Source organism: Eschscholzia californica, unplaced genomic scaffold (genome assembly GCF_041429995.1).
Source record: "Eschscholzia californica isolate CP2 unplaced genomic scaffold, dmEscCali1.0.p SCAF_99, whole genome shotgun sequence".
Taxonomy (NCBI): Eukaryota; Viridiplantae; Streptophyta; class Magnoliopsida; order Ranunculales; family Papaveraceae; genus Eschscholzia; species Eschscholzia californica.
Window position 1 is genome coordinate 32,074 of NW_028238526.1, and position 20,044 is coordinate 52,117.

At 37.6% G+C, this 20,044-nt stretch overlaps 2 protein-coding genes across 3 annotated transcripts; one reads left to right on the forward strand and one right to left on the reverse strand.

The window, feature by feature from the left end:
• Positions 1–1,561: 1,561 nt before the first annotated feature.
• LOC147529510 (ribosomal protein L30 family protein) lies at positions 1,562–2,937 on the reverse strand. The gene is made up of 2 exons (XM_086651465.1): positions 2,746–2,937; positions 1,562–1,901 (listed from the first exon to the last, which is right to left on the reverse strand). Exons 1-2 carry the CDS (start codon positions 2,935–2,937, stop codon positions 1,764–1,766), a joined length of 330 nt encoding a protein of 109 aa, XP_086507591.1. The 3' UTR covers positions 1,562–1,763.
• A 5,446-nt stretch (positions 2,938–8,383) lies between these two features.
• On the forward strand, positions 8,384–14,507 carry LOC147529511 (protein CORTICAL MICROTUBULE DISORDERING 2-like). 2 transcript variants are annotated; one of them, XM_086651456.1, is made up of 5 exons: positions 8,384–8,992; positions 9,713–10,704; positions 11,392–11,664; positions 12,233–12,324; positions 13,374–14,507. In XM_086651456.1, the coding sequence occupies exons 2-5, from the start codon at positions 9,766–9,768 to the stop codon at positions 14,257–14,259; spliced, it is 2,190 nt and encodes a 729-aa protein (XP_086507582.1). In that variant the 5' UTR covers positions 8,384–8,992; positions 9,713–9,765; the 3' UTR covers positions 14,260–14,507. The 2 variants fall into 2 exon arrangements, with proteins under 2 accessions (XP_086507582.1, XP_086507583.1); XM_086651457.1 differs by having other exon boundaries at positions 8,599–9,257.
• The last annotated feature ends 5,537 nt before the right edge of the window (positions 14,508–20,044 follow it).

The following is a 20,044-nucleotide window of genomic DNA, read 5'->3' on the forward strand; positions in this document are numbered from 1 at the left end:
CTAATCTTTTATAAGGTTTTAAAATAAGTCCCTCTGATTTATCTTCTTCATCAACACAACCAACAATAGATGTTGTTGTTAGTAAGGGCCAGGGGTGTTCTTGTTCACCGAAACAATTCTCTTTTTTTTTGGAAGACAACTACTATCTACGTAAGTCGTGATAATTGGCATTTGATACATTATAGGTGTGATAAGCTCGATAACCGCCCGCTCAAACACTAATAAGACCGGGCCTATAACCCAACAATAACAATGGCCTGAAGCCCAACAACATTATTTATACCCTGATAATCCCAATTCAAATAAAAGATTTCACCTTCTCTGAGATTCGAACCTGGGACTTCCAAGGCTTTCTGGAGTTTATGTCAACACCTCGGAATCACTTGGGCTACCAACTGTTGACCACCGAAACAATTTTCGACGAAGGAAGAAACCCGTAAAGGTTTGCAAAAGGGGCCAGGGTGGTTCTTCTTGTTCACCCAAACACTCTCGATTCTCAATTAAGGAAGGAACCGATAAAGGTTCGCAAAAGGGGAACATGGGGTTCCTCTTGTTCACCCAAACAATTCTTGACAAAGGAAGGAACTGGTTAAGGTTTTTGCAAAACCGTCCCTCTTGTGCTGCCAAGATAGATGAGAGAGGGATACAAAGGTGAGAGGAGAGAATAGATAAACATGTAATACGTAAATTCTATTGGTTGAAGCCCTTTCTTTAAGAGATTTAGTTAAGGGAGGATAAAAGGTGAAAGTCTCAAACCCAAGACCTGAAGGGTGAAGTGAAATTTTATTCCTCCTTCCATTTAGTCCACCCTCCAACCCAGAACCTAATGTGGAGATGCCTAAAAAAACTAGAGCATATGGAGAGAAAATATGCTCAAGTTAGACGCCATATTAGTTGGAGAGCTGGGAGATGGCCCAAATGGAGGGAAGAAATTACAAACAAAATGACTTTCTTTACTACCAAAAAATATCGTGCAATTTTGTGGTGATCAAAGACGGTTGTGGTGGTGGTATGGACGAGAGTGAGAGAGCTGGTCCCTGTGCAATTTTATAGTGGTAAAAGTTGGCGGTGGTGGTGGTGGTTGTGGCAAGGAAGAGAGAGAGCTAACCAACATCAACTTTGTGGATAGTCCAGCTTCCACTTCAAGGGAGTGTTTCCTTTACAAGCAAGTATTTTAACACTGCCAAACTGAAATAGAAATGTTTTTTGTTCATACAAAAACATGCCATGAATGATTACCAAGGAAGCTATTACCCAACTGTTATTTGTGAGAAGAGAATAATAAAATAAGAGAATCAGAGCCAATCCACAAGCAATCACAAGGCAATAACTGGAAGATATCCACCTTAAACCATTACACATTTGAGTTTTCGCAAGCACCTATATGTCTGTCCGTCAATATCATTCACAAACATAATAGAAACGCCTCACTGTCCATTTTCATTCTTGTACTCAATCATTGAAATATGGATGATATAATTCTCTTTCGCAATGCACACGTGAGAAGAATAATCGAATTGACTGAGAAAAACAACATATCCATAAAGATTTAAGAAGAAGCTACCCAAATACTTGTCCTTATTCGATTGACTAAGGGAAAATATTGTTTATGTTCTGTCAACAAAAAGATTATACAGGAAACCTGAGACGATGATCAAAATATATTTCAGTTCACCTGTTTTTCGAGACATTAACACCTCAACAAGGACCTGACTCGGTAAATGCCCAAACAGGAAATGGACCTGCTACGACTCTTTGTAATATTACTGAGAAGATTCACTTGCAGGAAGAGGGTGGTGATGGCTTACTACAATGGGGGGTCGTAGCTCCCGATGATTGGCTTGGTTTTGCTTGCGAGCCTTGAACATCTCTTCTGTCTCAACCACAATCAGCCTCTTAACCTTTACATTTGGAAGAAAGAAATGAATTAGTGATAACAAAATCATGAGATAAAACTAAGGTATAAGTAACAGTGTCACATAGTTGTTTAACACGCCATGCCCTTTGCAACAGGAAAAAGGATGTCGTTCTAATAGTGTTTTAACCCAAACAACGTGTAGAGGAAAGAGGGCAAAACGATTACAACGCAAAAAAACGGTAAACAAAACAATCAACCCAACTGTCCGTCTTCTTATTATCTTATTAAAAATAAAATAGTTATTTGATAGTTTAAATCAATTATAATAGAAAAAATGGGTGTTATAGTGATATAATTACCACGTGGAACAAAATGATTTTCTCAACAATAATAGTATAGAAGGAAATGATGGAGGACCATCATTGATGAAAACAACCATGATTTCCGTTGTGATTGTTGTCAATGTTTGAAAAAGCGATTGAAGCGGACGCATCGAGGCGCGCTTCGCTTCGATGCGTAACCCAACCGAATCGAGTCGCAAGCTTTGGCCATCAATTTCTTGCTCTTACACTTGTATCTTTATATCATGGTAAATTGGTAGTAAAACTATGCGTAACCCAACCGAATTGAGACTTTATATCATGGTAAATTGGTAGTAAAACTATGTCATGTTATGTTTTTACACTCTTTGAAATTATTTTTCTATATATATATAAAACTACGTATTTTACGCATCGAGGCATACGCTTCGAGGCACCCCTTCGCTTTTTGAGAGCCCACCGCCGCGAGGCTTAAAACCGTATTTTCGAACATTGATTGTTGTTATTTAAACACTGTATAAACTCGATACATAAAAGAAACAAGAACATAAGGTCGACTATATGAACCTGCTGAAGCATTCCTCTGACAGTAGGTGTGTTCCACCGCATAACAGTTCGGTTGCATTTACGTAAGCGCAGTGCCTCGAGTGTCCGCCTGTGAAGCCTCCTCGTCCCTGGTATTCCCCTCACCAGCGTTATATATAGATTTGGACTCCATGCAATCGGAACAGACGCTTTGAAAGCCTTAAAAGCATTCATTCTTCCCTACCGCCTGCACTGACCAACAAAAGAAAAGAAAGTCATTGCTTGGTTTGGAGTAGCTACAAGAGATTCATGTTATAACAAATACATCAAGCCCACCGAAGCACACTCCCGGCTAACACGGTGACTATTTTACTGCAAGTTTTTGCTTGATCTTCTTTTTGCCTATATCAGGGGGATGTTAAATATGCTTTTATGGACAACAGAACTTCATTCAAGGGAGGACTAGAGGATGATGAATATGTTGAAGAAATAAGAACTTGATAACCAAATATCTAGAAAAGAAAACAGTTGATCGGCAATCTCTAGATGTTCACAACAATTATATTGCTTTGCAAGTATTACAGAAAAAGGAAGACAGCATACAAATTATATTACATGAGATAATCTGTTTCTTTAAAACTTGCAACACATCAAAGTGTTTGTGTTTCTAATTTCTGAAGTAAAATATTTTGGGTATAATTTGCAAGGAGGGAAGATCAGCCTAAATATGCATGTGTAGAATAACCATCAATGGGTTTACACGAAAGCCATTGGCACCAGACTCAATCAAGACCTACTAAACACCACCATTTTGTTACTAAGCCTTATCCATCCTAACAAGAACATAATTAGAATGCTTCTTTCGAAACTCGAGAGATGTGAAATAGAAAAGTAGTCGTTAATATGTTATTCGACAGGGTTCAACATTTGTCAATCAAAAAATGCAACTCCAACAGAGAACCCACCAAAGAAAAAAGTAGTAACTATATCCAAAATCAATCAATTAAACACTGCAACTACGAGAAAAAAAATAACATCGACTAAACAAGGAAAACACACTATAAAGTATAAACAATCATAATGAAGAAGTTATAAAGATAAAACACTAATCGTCTAAGTAATTCAAGTTTAACATTATTCTCCCCATCCAAATAGGCAATCTACAAACGGAACCCTAATAATGATAGTAACCAATCTTTCTAAATCATTGATCTCAATAACTTGAAGAAAGAAATCCCAATTTTTAGTTCACTCATAGTATTCCCAGGGACAATAAATTGGGTTAATATGCAAAATCACTTAATCAAACAAAAGGGGATTATCATTTTACTGGAAATAATTCAAATATTTCATAATTGATTTTCAATAGACCAAATAGCCAAAAAGAAGCTCTTTCAGTTTCAGTAGCTGGTTCCATTACTCAGGAAAACTGTACCAAGATCTATGCTGGAAAAAATAACAATCTAAAGAGAGAAAATCGAGTGAAGAGAGGGAAGAAGAAGTTCACCAGCGTTAGGGCTGCTCGTCAGAAGATCTAGACTCTAGAGAGAGAGAGAGAGAGAGAATCGAGTGGAGGTGGAAGACTTCACTCTCCCTTGGTGCTGTTGTTGATCTCGAACAAGAGAGAAAAGAAAACCCTAACTTGGGTTTTTGTGTTGGTCGAAAGGGTTAGAGAAAAAAAAGAATCTGAGCCAACCGAGTTAGACGGCGCCCAGAAGCAACTGTTTCTGAGGAATGGTTCTTACAAGACAACAATGATCGTAAATAAATTGAGAGCTTTAAACCCTAATCCCTAGAATAGTAGTGACGAAATGAAAAAAATAAAGTAGAAATGCCTAGTGGAACATTTCCCGCTTAAATTATAAAAGTCTACGTAGAGAGAGAGAGTCTTGCGGCGAGGATTTGATCGGAGAGGATGAATAATGGTTCTGTTCTTCCACCTGAACTGCAAAATCCTCAAAGCAAAACCCTAGTATTACTATTAAGGTTGAGGATGAAGAAGAAGAAGCCCTTGATGGGCTTTTACTTGAAATGGAATGGGCTTCATCATTTTATGGGCTCAGTCAGCGACAGAAAGGCCCCTCCTCCTACCAAAATTCTAGGAAGAAAATGTCAGAGAAAGATGCGCCTTTAACACTGTTAACACTTCATTTTTTTCAAGTATAATTTCTACAAAAAATGATTGGGGTACTTCTTCGTGTACTCCCTGGCTTACGTCATTGTTGAGGTGGCTAATAAGACGAAGTGTATTTTAGTCTCTTTACAATGTTTTCAGATTGTGAAAAGATTAAAATACTCCTTGTTCTATTAGAGGTAGTACACTATGGAATGTAATGGGGAGTCACCCTATCAGCTCCGTACTTTCTAAAAACAGGGAAGTAATAACTGAAGGTATTTCTTTACGTGTTTAATGCATACTTTTAAAAATACGATTTATCATGTATATATTGGAGAAGCTCTTTTGGTAGATGATTAAAGACTATTGACCAACTTAAAGTTGTTTGGGTGGAAGTGTTAGGCAGCATATTAAGATATGTCTTTCAGTTCAGAAATTGATTCCTCAAACGAAAGTTTAAGTTGCACACATATAAAACTTTTGAGTAAAAGAATATTCAATATTGCCAAAGGGACGCTATAATAGGAAGGTAAAATAGGTGGTTCAAAAGCAATCCATTGGAAAGAAAAGGTTTTCTTGTCTTTCTTCTAGGTTAACAATAAGATCAAGAGTAGTACACAATAATAGCAAATGGTGGGTGTCCATATAAACACATGCTCCATGTGCTCTCCCCTTCACATTCCTCTATAATGCTAACCACTTGTTCACTTTTTAGTTCAACATAGTCTCTACCAGATAAGACTTTTCCATTTTGTTTGTTAAATGATTGGATTTTTGTTCTCCTTTGGTGATTTGTTAATATTTTCACATATGGGACTTTTTATCATATATGTAGACAAATTATCATTATTTGCCAACAAATAAAGCAAAACAAGTACATATCCAACTACATCTTCGTATTTAGATATATAGCGAACTACATCTTCATATTTTATTAACCATCTCAGTTTGTTAAGGAGCAGAACTAATAAACAACGTCAACAGTTGGTAGCCCAAGTGGTTCCAAGGTGTTGACATAAATTCCAAAAATCTATGGCAGTATTTACAGATAAATAAGACATAAAAAAACCTATAAATTGAATACAAAGTTACAAACTAATGGCTATTAAACACATTCAAATGGTGGCATATCCCCTTAAAAGTTAAGCTTTAGCTCATAACTTTCATATAGCTTAGTAACAAGATGTCGGGTCACTGTCATGTTAGTAGACTAAATTTATGAAAGATGTAGTTCATGGACACTTCCAAGTTTCAACCCCACATTAATTAAAGGAAAGATGTATATGTCCATGATAAAGGTTGACAAGGTTGTAAATACAAGAGATAATTCATTAACTCTGTTGGTTCACGGTGAATTTATTCTACGCAAGTAGCTAATGCAATTGTTGTTAGAGTCGATGATTCTTGCAGTTTAAATCTCCATAAAATGGTTGAAATGTGCTCAAGATAAAACTAATTACGGCTTTTAAAGATGAAATGAATAGAGACTAGAGAGGTGTTTTCTCTCATTATTCATTGACAATTGGTAGAAGGCAAGTTAATTGAGATACAAATAACAAATTACTCCGATTTCATCTGGGAATTAAATATTAATATACGAAATGTGGGGGTTTTAAACTTTAGTACGTGAGTGCTTAAGCTAAGTAAATTACAGACTCTAATAAAGACAGATTTTTTGGATTTGGTAGTCTCTTAAAATAAAACCTTAATTTTAGATATTGGAGGAAATTGTGGAGAGTTAAAAGTGGAGAAAATTGTGGAGACTAATCCTAACCAAACGCGACGCGAAGGAACTTTCAGGAAAGATTACATAAGAAATTGCCCGTTGAGATTTACATATTTAAGTTTTTTTTTTTGTTGAAAGAATATTTTGGACATTTGACTCAAAATCAATAAACAATAAATAGATATATTCTGTATATGATCTGTTTTTTTTATTATTATGCGATGCCATTCGTATGAGGAGGACTATTCTCAGAAGTTTCTTTGATTAGCATTCGCATCTGAGGTGAAGTTAGTCTAAGACACCCTTAACAATATATTGAAATGAACATTGGTATTTACCATTTAAACATGGAAAATTCTTAGTGTACAACCTCGGCAACTTTGGACTAGCTAGTCAACTTACATTTTCACATTAGGTTGTGAGTTGGATGGCTGGAGCAGGCTTAAACCCGACCTGCTAACCCTGCTCCATACGAGGAGTGTAAGCATGTAAATTTACAAATGCCCAGGACGGCTCTGCGCCTAGCATCTTCCATTATCTCCCATTAAGCGCAAGCCATCCTAAATTTTATTTCTAAATATAACATGTCAACATTTAAATTGTTTATCTTTTATTAAATTATCCATTGGTGTGATGTTAGAACTAACTTTAGAAGGCAGGCACATTATGGATACAAAAAATTGTGTATGAATTACTACTTCATTTCAATTAAATAGCTCAGTCCGGCCACAAATTTGCTTACTTTCTAGGAGTCACTCTCAACTACATTAAATTACGGAATTAGTACAATATGAACGAAATTACACCCCTCATTATGAAAAAATAGATTGGAACTATTTTAATGTAACAATGGATAGGCATATCTACTACTCGCCGCCAAAGTCCGTAAAAGTAGTCCGTTCGTTGTGTAAGTTGTTAGACATTATTTGATGTTTGTACATGTACAACACTAGTAGTCGACATGACTGCCTGCTATAACTTTAGATCAATAGTCGGGTAGGGAAGGGTGAGGAACAGAGGGAAACAAATTGAGTTTCTCCACTCAAATCTTCACCCTTTTGGTATGGCTATCAACCTAAAATTATACTGAAAGCGGAACGAAATATCATTTTTTATATGAGTAGTGATAGAACATACCAGATTTTCTCATGATACACAACACAAATCAAAATGAAGTTCAAGAATCAATCTTAATGTAAATTTATAATTGGGACCAAAATCTGCCTACAAATTGAGTGGTTACATCATTTTCCTTTGGCGGGTGTTACGGGGAAATAAAGAAATTTTTCGGGGTGTGATGTTTTGGGTAGAAAAAAAAAATTACAATTTTTTGTTTCTCCCAAACAACCAAAACCTAATACTTTTCATCTTCTTCTCTCTTTCACCTATTGCCACCATTTCCGACGACAATTTTTTTTTCTGTCCTCTTCATCTCCGGCGAAGCCCCTTCGCCGGAAGTTTCCAGATTCGTCTGGAAACCAAACCAGACGAGTAGATCTGGTTTGATCTTCAAACCAGATGTACTCATCTGGTTTGCTCTGGCGAAGGGGCTGCTCCCCTTCGCCGGAGATAGAAGAAAGAGAGAAAAAGATAAGAGATAAGAGAGAGACGAAAGAGAGAATAGAGGGTGAAGAGAGAGAGAGAGAGAAAGATGATGAAGTAGTCGGCCGCCGCCGGTGACATCAGACTGTCGACTTTATCCACGCGACTTATGAGGTGTGTTTGGTTTTAGTTTTTTGGGTTTTCCACCGTCTTTCCCGGAAACTTTTCTGCTCTCTCTACAACATTCGCCTTTCCTTTTCATATACCCCCCTATATCCACATGTGGTTCGGAATGTGGGAAAGTCCAGCCACAGCCACAGGGTTCCCATTGGGTAAATTGTCAGGTTTTGGAGAACGAGTCAATAAAGACTGGTCAACTAAGCAGAATCTTGACGGAAACTGACTCCGGTGTTACTTCCCTCACCGGAATCTGACACACTTTAGGTAGCCGACAACTGCTAACCGTTCACATGCCCCCATTTACATGCATATTAAATAATTCAGTATAACAATAATTAAAAAATCTAAAACCAAGTAAAATACCAAAAAATAAAGCTTCAAGACAAGAACTAATTCTCTGTAAAGAGTTCATTTCTCTCTCTCTTTATAACTAGTTCTTCTACTGATTTCTCTCTCATATGGGTTTGATTTGCATTTCCTATTCAAACCCAAATTTTTATTTCTACTTTTGATCCAAATCCAATCAAACCCAAGTTTTAAATTGCCAAAAAATAAGTGTCAGATTAGGTTTATTGTGGGTGTGTGTCAGATTCTATTTTACAGCTTTATTTTGCTTGAATCAAGCAATAAGATTCATCATTTGCTTCATCTCTCTCTCTCTCTCTCTATACTTTGCAAGCTCCTTAGCAACTTCAATACTGAATCAGAGATATCTCCATCTTCAGGTTCTTACCCTATAACCTACTAAACTTGGGTTATTTCATATTTGGGTTTCACTTATTATTGCATTTTTATATGCTTCCTATACTCTAGTTGTAATCCATCAAAACACCCCTGAAAAAAAATGTTCTTCCCTTGAACTTCTTCAAGTCTTATCATAGAAAATAATCATACTGAGTTTGTGAGTTATCAAAGATCTCCACATTTGTTTCAAATAGATGTTTGATTTCTATTTTGAGTTTGGCCACATGGGTTGTTTAAATCAGAGAGGTATTTTGTTGTTTTCATTTTTTTTTGTTGGTTAATGAATGAAGTTGTTTTCTTATTTAGGGTTGGTGAATAGACTATTTATTTTAGTTGTAATTGATTAAATGTCTCAACACATGAAATATATTTTTGTGAGTTTTCAGTATCAGTAGTACATATAAAACATTAATGAGGTTGGTGGTTGGTGATCCATCAAATTTACCTCCCCAAAAAGCTGAAACTTTCATCATCTATTCTGCATAGAGATAGATTGCTATCAGAGTTATCAGATCTGGGATTTAAGAGTTATTAACTCCTGTTATTTTGGAATTTTTTATCTGGGTTTTGAGAATTTTTACTTTCTTCAGATTTCTTGATCTCATAGTGGGTTCTCAAGATACCATTCATTAAACCTAGAATTGGTAGTTACTTTCCTTTCGTCATCTGATATCTTATGCAAACTGAATTGTGTGGATTAGGTTGGTTTTCTTAATCTGGGTTTGAAGAGGAATGCTTTTTGAAGATCGAATTAATGGCGAGTTTGGTTCCGGGTGTTCTTTTGAAACTCCTACAGCATATGAACACTGATGTAAAGGTTGCAGGTGAACATCGTTCTTCGTTGCTTCAGGTTGTTGGCATTGTCCCAGCACTTGCTGGAGCAGACTTATTTACCAACCAAGGATTCTATTTAAAGGTATCGGATTCATCTCATTCAACGTATGTAGCTCTACCCGATGAACACGATGACTTAATTCTCAGTGACAAACTTCAATTGGGTCAGTTTATTCATGTCGAAAGGCTAGAAGCTGCTTCCCCTGTTCCAATCCTTCAAGGGGTAAGACCTGTCCCGGGTCGTCATCCATGTATTGGCACACCAGAAGATTTAGTTGCCACACATTCTCTTTGCTTTAGTTCTTCCGGACCGAACCCAATAGAGAAAACTAAAACACCTTCAAGGCCATCGAACAATAATTCGACAACCGAGAGAGAAAAAGTCAAGCCGATTAAACTGAATGGCATGTCTACACCTGATGAAACTGATAAGAAGAGAGAACTTCTCGATAGATCGAAGTCTTTAACGAAACATTCCTTAAATTTGATCGATAAGAAAGAATCACCAGGGAGACCAAAATCTTCAAACTCAAGATTCCCTTCATCTCCAACTAGTTGCTATTCATTGCCTAGTACTTTCGAAAAGTTCTCTAATGGGGTGAAGCAACATTCGAAGAAAGGGTCTGAGAAATCTACAAGTGTGGGGTTGATGGAGAAAGCAGCTGCTGTTCTTAAGGTGACAACAGCAGGGAAGAAGTTGTCAGTAGGAAACCCTATAGGGAATTTTATTCATGGGATTGATTTGGGGCCGAAGGCTTTGAGAAGAAGCTGGGAAGGAGGTGTAGAGGTAAAGGGTAGGGAGAATTCTAGCTCAAGGGGAGTCAAAACTGACATGAAATCTGAAGTTCGAAGTAGTTCTGTGAGTTTTATTAGTTTTGTTTCTTATTTTTTCGTGTACATTTGCATTCTTGATCTAATAAAGTACCTTCTCTTTTTTACGATTGAATTCTAGGTCTAACTTCTCTTCTCTATGTTTTGGATGTCCCAACCCTTAGATTTAGAGAAGGTGTAGACTAGTTTGATTTGTCATCTTCAATTTCCCCTCGATTTAAATGATCTTCACTATCTTCCTCCCACTTTATGTGCTCAATGTTAGATTCTTAGGCGAAATTTTCTTTTTCAAAAAGGATACATCAATTTTTTTTAGACTTCAACTGTCTATTAAGGTTTGCAAGAGTAAGCTCTGCACAAGTTTTCACATAGTATGTAGGGTGTGCACATAGTCAGTAGTCCAAGCATGTTTGCTTCGAGGCTAGCCTAAAAAATTAGTGACATGTCTTTTTATAAAGAGACCACCAAAATGTTAGGTTGAGAAAATATTGGCGTATCTTATTAACAATGACAAACAAGAAATTGGGTCTTTGGCAATTATTCTCAGTTTACACTTCAAACTAGACCATAGGAGTAGGACTCTGGATGTGCTTAATGGCTCACTTTTCTCAATTAGTTTTATATATTTATCTGAAATTTAATATGAACTCACCTGTAGCACCTTGATATAGGTTCTTTAATTATCCTATATATAAAATGTCTCAAACATTTGCAGGTTTCAAAGAGAAAACCGTCAACAAATGACAAGCCGTCAACTAAAGACGATAAGGTCCACACACCTGCTAAGAAAGTTATCTCAAATGGATCTATCGATGATTCTGATAAGGCAAAGAAGCAGCGTTCTTCTATCGGAAAGAAAACATCAGAAGTTGCTACCAATGGACTGGCTGGAAACTTGGTCAAGGTTATTCCTAGCAGTAATAGAAGATTGACTGATGGAACTGTTTCGTGGGCTTCCTTGCCTTCATCTCTAGCAAAGCTTGGAAAGGTATACAAATAAACAATTTCCACTGGTGGTTCTGAAATTTTGGACAAGGGCAATTAGTATATGCGATAAAATGTAACATAATAAACGTATTTTATGTGTAAATATAAAAGTAAACTAAAATAGGACTGCATAAAAGGCTACTTGCTGTGTTTTATTAGCTTCATAAGTTAATAAGATAAGTACAAAAAGAAAATGCATAATATGTTCAGTGTTTGATTTTTGAAGAAGAACAAAACCTTTCTTCATAGAAAATCTAAAATATCACGAAAAACCATCACTTTATGTTTCGCAAGGGAATACTTATCACTAAATACGCGAGTGGGGATGTTATTTTTGCACAACAAACAGAACCAACACGCAGTGTGCACATGTTTTATGGCACAAATGAAAATGTACGACAATCTTAGCCTTCATCATATTTTTCTTTTCACAATTTTAGTATACGATGTATCGGTTTGCTAGAGAATAAGATGCATAGAATTTTCGAGAACTATGTTTGTGAATGTATTTGGGTTATCCTGGACCTATCTGATTTATCTAAAACCTATCCTGGGTCCGTTTAAAATAGGAAGTATTGAAGCAGAGAGATGCTGCCGAACAAGCTGCTATTGAGGCTATGCAAGAAGCTTCTGCTGCAGAGAGTCTAATTCGATGCTTGAGGTAATTTCCAATCAAATTCAGAAGATTAAATACAAGTTTATCTCGTATAGGCATCGGACAATGTCTTAACTTTGTGGCTTGTGCATCTTCAAATCTACGATACTAAGTATTTCTATATTTATGATAACCTATATGGCTATATGACATGAATACTTTTTCTTGAGTTTGCCATATCAAGTACTCATTTCGATCATTTGGATAGTCTAGTTAGATACCCAATCACTTTCATGGAGTGAATATTTCTGTGAACTTAATTGCACAAAATCTTGTTAGGACCATGAAAGATTACTTTAGGTTAAAGTATATGTACATCCTGGTTTTTCACTCACCTAATTTGACACTTACTACCAATATTGTCCTTGCCCTTGTAGAAGAATTTTTGGAATGGTATTTATACAGCCTCACTTAATTCAGAATCGATAATGATTTGCAATAGATCAACTAGAAAATTAAGTAAATATTCTCACAATGTTTTTGACTAGCATCTTAACTTCATAACTGATCATGTAGTGGAGAGGGGCAACATCCGGATCTGTAGGAAAATAACCCTATCCTTATTAGTTTTCGGTGATAGTAGAAATCAAAATCTAAATGATTACAGAAATAAGAATCCAAATATGAAATTTTGTATTAACAGTTCACTTCTATGCAATATATGATTTATATCCGAAAGCTTCTTTTGTTGATCTCTTTAAAAGGGTTTGCCTTCTAGTTTAACCTCGCCTATTGATCTCATAATATAATAAACTGTGCCTAGGCGGCTAGGCGTAGTAACATGTACTACATTTGTAGCTGAAAGGATGAAAGTGGAGCGTAAAATCAGTGTGATTAAAAAAAATCTAGGATCTTATCCGAGGATACTCAAGTACGAGTGATGACAAAGTAAATGAAACAAATATTGTTCAAGTCCTGGAGAAAATTGTGGATTGAGATGGTCTAGGGGACCTCGTCCAATATAATCTTTCTGCATTATTTCTAACGAGACAACTCCTTTTGTTTCTGATCTTCATATGACATAAGAATTCTGATTGAAGCCTTGTCTTTTACAGTATCTATGCAGAACTAAATTCGTCTGCCAAGGAGGACAACCCACAGCCTGTAGTGGAGCAGTTCTTGAGTCTTCATACAAATCTGAACAAAGCTCGTTTAGTTGCAGATTCTCTATCAAAAATTGTTCCAGTAGGATCATCACCAGATTCTGAAAATGATATTTCGAAAGAAGTACAGAAACTCTCACTGGAAAGACGTAAACAGGCAGCTTCATGGGTTCAAGCTGCATTAGCCACCGACGTATCATCCTTCTCAGTGTACAATAAACAATCAAGCTCCGTCTCCTCCTCAGCTTCCACTCCCACCCTAAATCAGCGGACGCCCCCAAGCACTCAACAGATACTAGTCCTTGAGAACTCGACTAAAAACATGACAACAAAAACACAACCACAAACTAAAACTACTCGTTCATCCAATATCTCTAAGTTGAGTGCACCGGGAACACCACGTAAATCTGTCGACGGGCTCCCGGTCCGTCAAAAGCCGGTGGCACCACCTCCACCCGAATGGATTAGAGGGAATGGTCTTGATGAGGCTGTTGATTTGGCCCAAATGTTGCAAGTTGAGTCTCAAGAGTGGTTCTTAGGATTCGTCGAGAGATTCTTGAATGCTGACTTGGATGCTTCATCATTGTCAGATAATGGACAAATAGCCGGAATGCTGACTCAACTCAAGAGCGTAAATGATTGGTTAGATGAAATCGGGTTAGGTAAAGAAGGTTTCGAAGGTCCACGAATATCGGCAGACACAGCTGATAGGTTAAGGAAGAAGATCTATGAGTATCTCTTAACTCATGTGGAATCTGCTGCAGTTGCACTTGGTGGTGGAATACAAACAGCAACAACACCATCCATACGAACAAGCGAAACAAAAGCGAAAAGATGAGATGATACTATTTAATCTAATATGACTTTACAGCAACAAAAGTAAACACACTTTCTTCCGACGCATATTTGCGACAAGACGAGTCTGCTGCAACGGTGCCGACGCCATAGAAATGGCATACAGGAATTTGCTTGAACAATTCAACTTAACTAGAAAAGGGTTAACAGAACTTGTTTTTTATCAGCTACATTGTGTATATAGAGTCCTTTTTAAGTTTGGGGTAAATATGGATTGGTTTTAGTGCTTAATCAAGTAAAGAAGTAGTTGATGAGAGAGAGAGAGAGAGAGAGAGAGAGAGAGAGAGAGAGAGAGAGGGAAGAGAGGGGGTTAAAAGTATGGGGTTTTCTCAAATTTATAAATTTTATACCAGGTTGAAGATAAAGATGGATTGCATTTTCTTTTGTTGGAACAAAACTATTGGTTAAGGTAGTTCTTTTGAATCTAAATCTAACTTGGAAGGAACAAAGTTTACCCTAGTGAACGGCCTAGTCACATCTAGAGCATCTCCCATGCAAAAACTCAATACTGAACACCAGGAGGATTTTTAGATTTTTTTCTCTTAAAAATTCTCTCCATAAAACTCAATTTAGATCTCTAAGATGACGTGGCGGTGGTTAAATAGAGATACCTCAAAAAGACTGTACTCATATTTCTAATTGTGCAAATTGTTTTTAAAAATGTATACTAGTAACAGAAATCAAGTCCTCATATCTATACAAAAATTGTCATGACACATAAATTTGAGGATCTCAATTGAGACTTGACTTGATATATGAGACGAATATAATTTCAATTTTTTTTAGTTTTGCATTCGAAGTGTGGTCTTAAGCTATTTGTTGTACTATTCTAACCAAAAAAATAGTTGGTATTTTGCAAATTATTTTTAAACCTTATATAATATTTGTCAAAATTGATTAAAATTAGACCCAACTTCAAAAATTTTAGGGATATTTAGTAAGTGTCCCCCACTTATTTAGCAATATTAGGACTTAACTCCTAAAAACATTATCGTTCAGGCGTTAACCCTCATTGTCCCTTTTTCCGTCAAAATTTCGTTATGTAGTGGGCGTGCGAGTCACATGCTTATCATCGGATCAAAATACCCCTGTCTTAATTTTTAGTATATGACCCCCATTGATTTAGCTATATTAGGACTACACCCCCGACCAAAATACCTTGTCCATTCGAGTAGTTTATCCCGAGCCAATACCTTCCCATCTCACGATCGGTTGAATCACCCTAGTTACTTGCCGAACCACTAACTCCGAAGTTCGCCCATAGATTGGGTAATGCTCGCCCTTAGCCAGAGGCCATAGCTAGATCCAATTCAAGAGTGACTTCGTCTGGTTCACCCTTGTTACGTTCTCTATCTCATAAGTCTGAGGTTCGACTATAGATTGGGTCATACTCTCCCCGAGCTAGAGCCAATCAGCGAGTGACTCTGGCCGAGGTGTCACTTGTACTCCGATGGTAGGGTGGATCGTCTCTTTACCAGTCCGAGGCAGTTGTACCCTAAAATTACTTGTATGGGTAAAGTTCAAGTTATAATCTCCCCTAAACAGAATCCGAAAAAGAATGGAAGAATAGCTAGTAGTAGTTGTACCAAAAATGGTGTAATTTGTTTCAAGTCTCTGTTTTATAATTGTTTCTCACAAAAAATCTGATATTGAATCTTCTAGTCCTGTTTTAAGGAGTTGTCCATTTCTTAGACATGGGTTTCGAAGAAAAGATGAAATCATAGAATATTTTGCTAGAGAAGAATTGAAATCTAGAATAGATGTAGAAGAAATTGAAGAAGTAGAAGGAGAATCAATCAAAGAAAAAGAAACTGAGGAAGAAATTCATCCATGTTAAATCAATTTTCAGATTCTCCTTCAACAACTAACCAAACTAATTTGGTCGGGGGTGTAATCCTAATATAGCTAAATAAATGGGTGTCATATATTAAAAATTAGGACGGGGTATTTTGATTCGATGACAAGGACGTGACTCGCACGCCCACTAAATAACGAGATTTTGACGGAAAAAGGGGCAATGGGGTTAACGCCTGCACGATAATGTTTTTAGGGGTGAAGTCCTAATATTGCTAAATAAGTAGGGGCATTTAATAAATATCCCAAATTTTTTAACCAATTCACCTTTATATAAAAGTTAAGCGAAAAATATAAGACAAAACGAGAACAACATGAAACAAATTGAGAATACGAGATCCAACAATTAAGATAAGCCCAAAGATATGTAAAATGAAGAAGGTTACATTTCATATATTTAGGATATTTCTTGATCTTCAAATATCTTCGAACTTGTAATTTTAATACTCATAATATTTCTCATTTATCTCATTATAACCAATTATCTATATAATTTCTTATGGGTTATTTCCCAAATGTCCTCAAACTTTATGACCAGCTTCCTGCCTAGCTCCTTACTTTATCAAAAATATCCAGATGGTCTCTTTTTTCAGTTACCGTTATAACTATTTGAGTTAATTCCTATTTGGCCCCCTACTTTGTGATCAGCTTCTTTCTTGGCCCCCTATTTTTCATAAATTCAAATATGACCCCCTTTTTTTAAGTTAATGTCATAACTACCCTTCTTATAAATATATATTTCAAAATAAAAATAATTAAAAGACATTTCTCCACCTCACTTCCACCTATCTCTGTCCACCTCACCCCTATCTCTACCACACCTCTCTCCCTCTCCACCTCACCTCACTAGTACTCATTTGCAAAAACCCTACCACTCTCTCTCTCTTGAAATGGCTACCTGTTGTAATACTCATTCTCTGATTTCAACCTCTGAATCTATAAATCTCTTCAACTTTCGCCTTCGCCATCGTTCATTATCTTTAGTTACATGTAACAGCAACAACACATCGTCTCTCTCTTCTTCTAAAATCATAAAAGTATCATCATCAAAACCAGATTCAGTCTTTACCTTATTGAAATCCTTCGCCCCAGCCATTGTCGTTGATCTAGGTCCAGGTTTCGATTTCCTCGATTGCGCCGTTGATGGAATTGTGATTCCGTTACACTAACCCTTGCGCCGCCGTCGATGGAAGGTGATTTTGTTACTCTAGATGGAATTGGCTAAAATTGAATGTTTTTGTGATGATCGAGATCCACCAACAACTTCAGAAATTTCAATCACATCTTAGCCATTTCCCAATCGATGATCCAGAAATCTCAATTTGATGAAGTACATTAATGGACATCTGAGCATTTACAGAAAACTTGTTAAGGGAAGAAGAAACCCTCTCTCTGATTCAGATCACATAATAATTACAGTTGCAGGTATCAACCAAGAAAAGAAATTCCCTCCATTAATGCACAATTTCTTTATTCTTAAGATCTGTAGAAGTTTCAGGTATTTAATATTCAAGATTTTGGGTTTCTTTAGTGCTCATCTTGGCTAGAGAGAGAAAGTGGATCTCGTGGAATGTTTGATGGATCCGTGGGTGACTTCATGAATTTTGTATTTGAAGATGGACTCTCATCCTTTGATAAGTGAAGATGAGTGATTTGCTTTCTGTTATAGAGGATCAATCAAAGCTTGTTACTAAAAGTGGCGATGAAGAAATGGTACTCTCTCTCTCTAATCAAACAGACAAATTTGTGTTCTAGTTTCATTCCATGATTGTTAAATATAGGTAGATGATGAAGGATTTATCCGTTCGGTCTGAAGGAGATGTCCTTCCGAAGGAGTGTCCTTCGACCAAGGTGGCAATGCGATCAATTTGTCAGTTAGGATAACGATGACCACACGTAAAGATCATCCAGTCCGGTCCAATTAGGGGTCGTAATGCTTTGCTAGAAGCCAACTACGATCATCGGATCAAGGAGTTGATTTGAGGCTAACATAGACCGGATCCTACAACGGGTTACACATAAGAGTGGTAACTTGATCGGAGAGATTTGACTAGACGGGAACTAGCTAAAGTTGGATGGGATTCAACTGGAAAGGCAGAAAGGGTCCGAATGGAGATTCGGGACAAGATAGAAAGGAGGCTCTTTGGGCCGGCCATGAGATGGCCGACCAGAGTAAGTGGGCCGGCCATATAAGGCCCATAGTGGGCTGCCCTGGCCGGCCACACTTAAGGGGATTATCAAAATACCCCAAAAAGGGTATTTTGGTAATTATCTTTTCTGTGACCCAGAAAATAGAAAACCTAATCTGAATGAGATTCTAATTAGGGTTTGTCTATATATTGGGTCAGTTGAGAACAGAAAAGGTGTGGATTTTTCTCTAAGGAAAAATATACAGCTCTCTCTCTCTCTGAATATACAGCTATTGGAGAGAGAGGAATATAGAGAAAAAGTTCCCATTCTATCAATCTAGTCAAGAAGAAGAGTTCTTCTCAACCTTCTACTAAGTCCTAGCAGTCTGAAAGGAAGGGAGATCAAGTCTATTCACTCGGTGTCTCAAGTAGAGGAGCTACAGTTGGAGCTCTCGATCTTTGCATGCGATTGGAATGGTTCGAGGGAAAAACGCGTTAAGGTATTTATCCCTCTCTAGTTCATTGATTAGTTTATGCATATAGGTCCTGGGCAATCTAGTGTTAAACATGAGATGTTTGAGATTCCGCTTACAACACTAGGTAGTGTATGAGATACACCAAAACCCTACAGTGGTATCAGAGCCGGTTGCATGAAACTATCTCTGACTAGTCGAATTAGATTCGAGCTTGATTGATTAGATTATTTTATGTTTAAATAGGGATTTAGACATAGAATTGATTAGTTTAAATTAGATTTAGACTTAATCTGATAGAAAATTGAAAGAGTTTCAATGGGAAGACTTTAAAATTTGGTGTTTTTGAAAAGAGTTTTCAAAATAAAATTTTAAAGCAGATGGTTTTTTGAAAAAGAGTTTTCAAATTGCTGATTTTTGGATGAAGAGTTCATCAAAAACAGCAAAAAGTTGGAATTTTTTGGGAAAATTGAAGAAAACAGGGTGCTGTCCAGGAGACCGGACTGACCAGGACGCGTCCCAGGACGCGTCTGGCCAGTCGCGGACGCTCTGGACGCGTCCCAGTCCTTCCCGGACTGGGAATCCGAGAGCGTCTCGGATTAGGACGCGTCCGAGAGTTTCTCGGACAGAAGGACGCGTCCGAGAGCGTCTCGGACTGGGAAGTCCGAGAGCGTCTCGGACAGGGATCCCGAAGGATCCGCGTCCAGCACCTGAGGTCGCGTCTTCCAGACGCGACCACAGAGACAAGTCCAGACGCGTCTCGGATTGAGAATCCGGACGCGACCAGGACAGACCTTCTATATAGCGTCTGGGACGCGTCTGGTGAGACCAGAAGCTACCTCGGACTGGGAGTCCGAGGAGCACAGACTTGGGCAGAGCGTCTGGGACGCGTCTGCTAGGCTGGAAGCGTCTGGCCTAGGGCCAGGACGCGACCACCCGAGGGACATGGCACGGTCTGGAACGTGCCAGTCCGGGTCTGACCTTGGTTCAGACCTTGACCGAGACTTGACTGGGTCAAGTCAAAGGGTCCCTTGACCAAGTTTGACTTAAGTCTTTGGAGTTAGACTCGGGTCTTTTGGGCCTTGACTTAAGTGGGAGGTTATTTTCTTCTGCCAACTTTGACCATATTTTTTCCGAAAGCGACCCGGGCCCACCAAAGCCCGAATCGGAGTTTTTCCAAAACGATTTCAAAAATCTTTTAGGATAAAACCAAAACGAGCCATTAGTCAGAATTATGAGATAATTAGACTTAAGGCACGTTAGACATAGAGATGTCGGTAGTATCTCCCGAATAGCTATCTAGAACATAGCA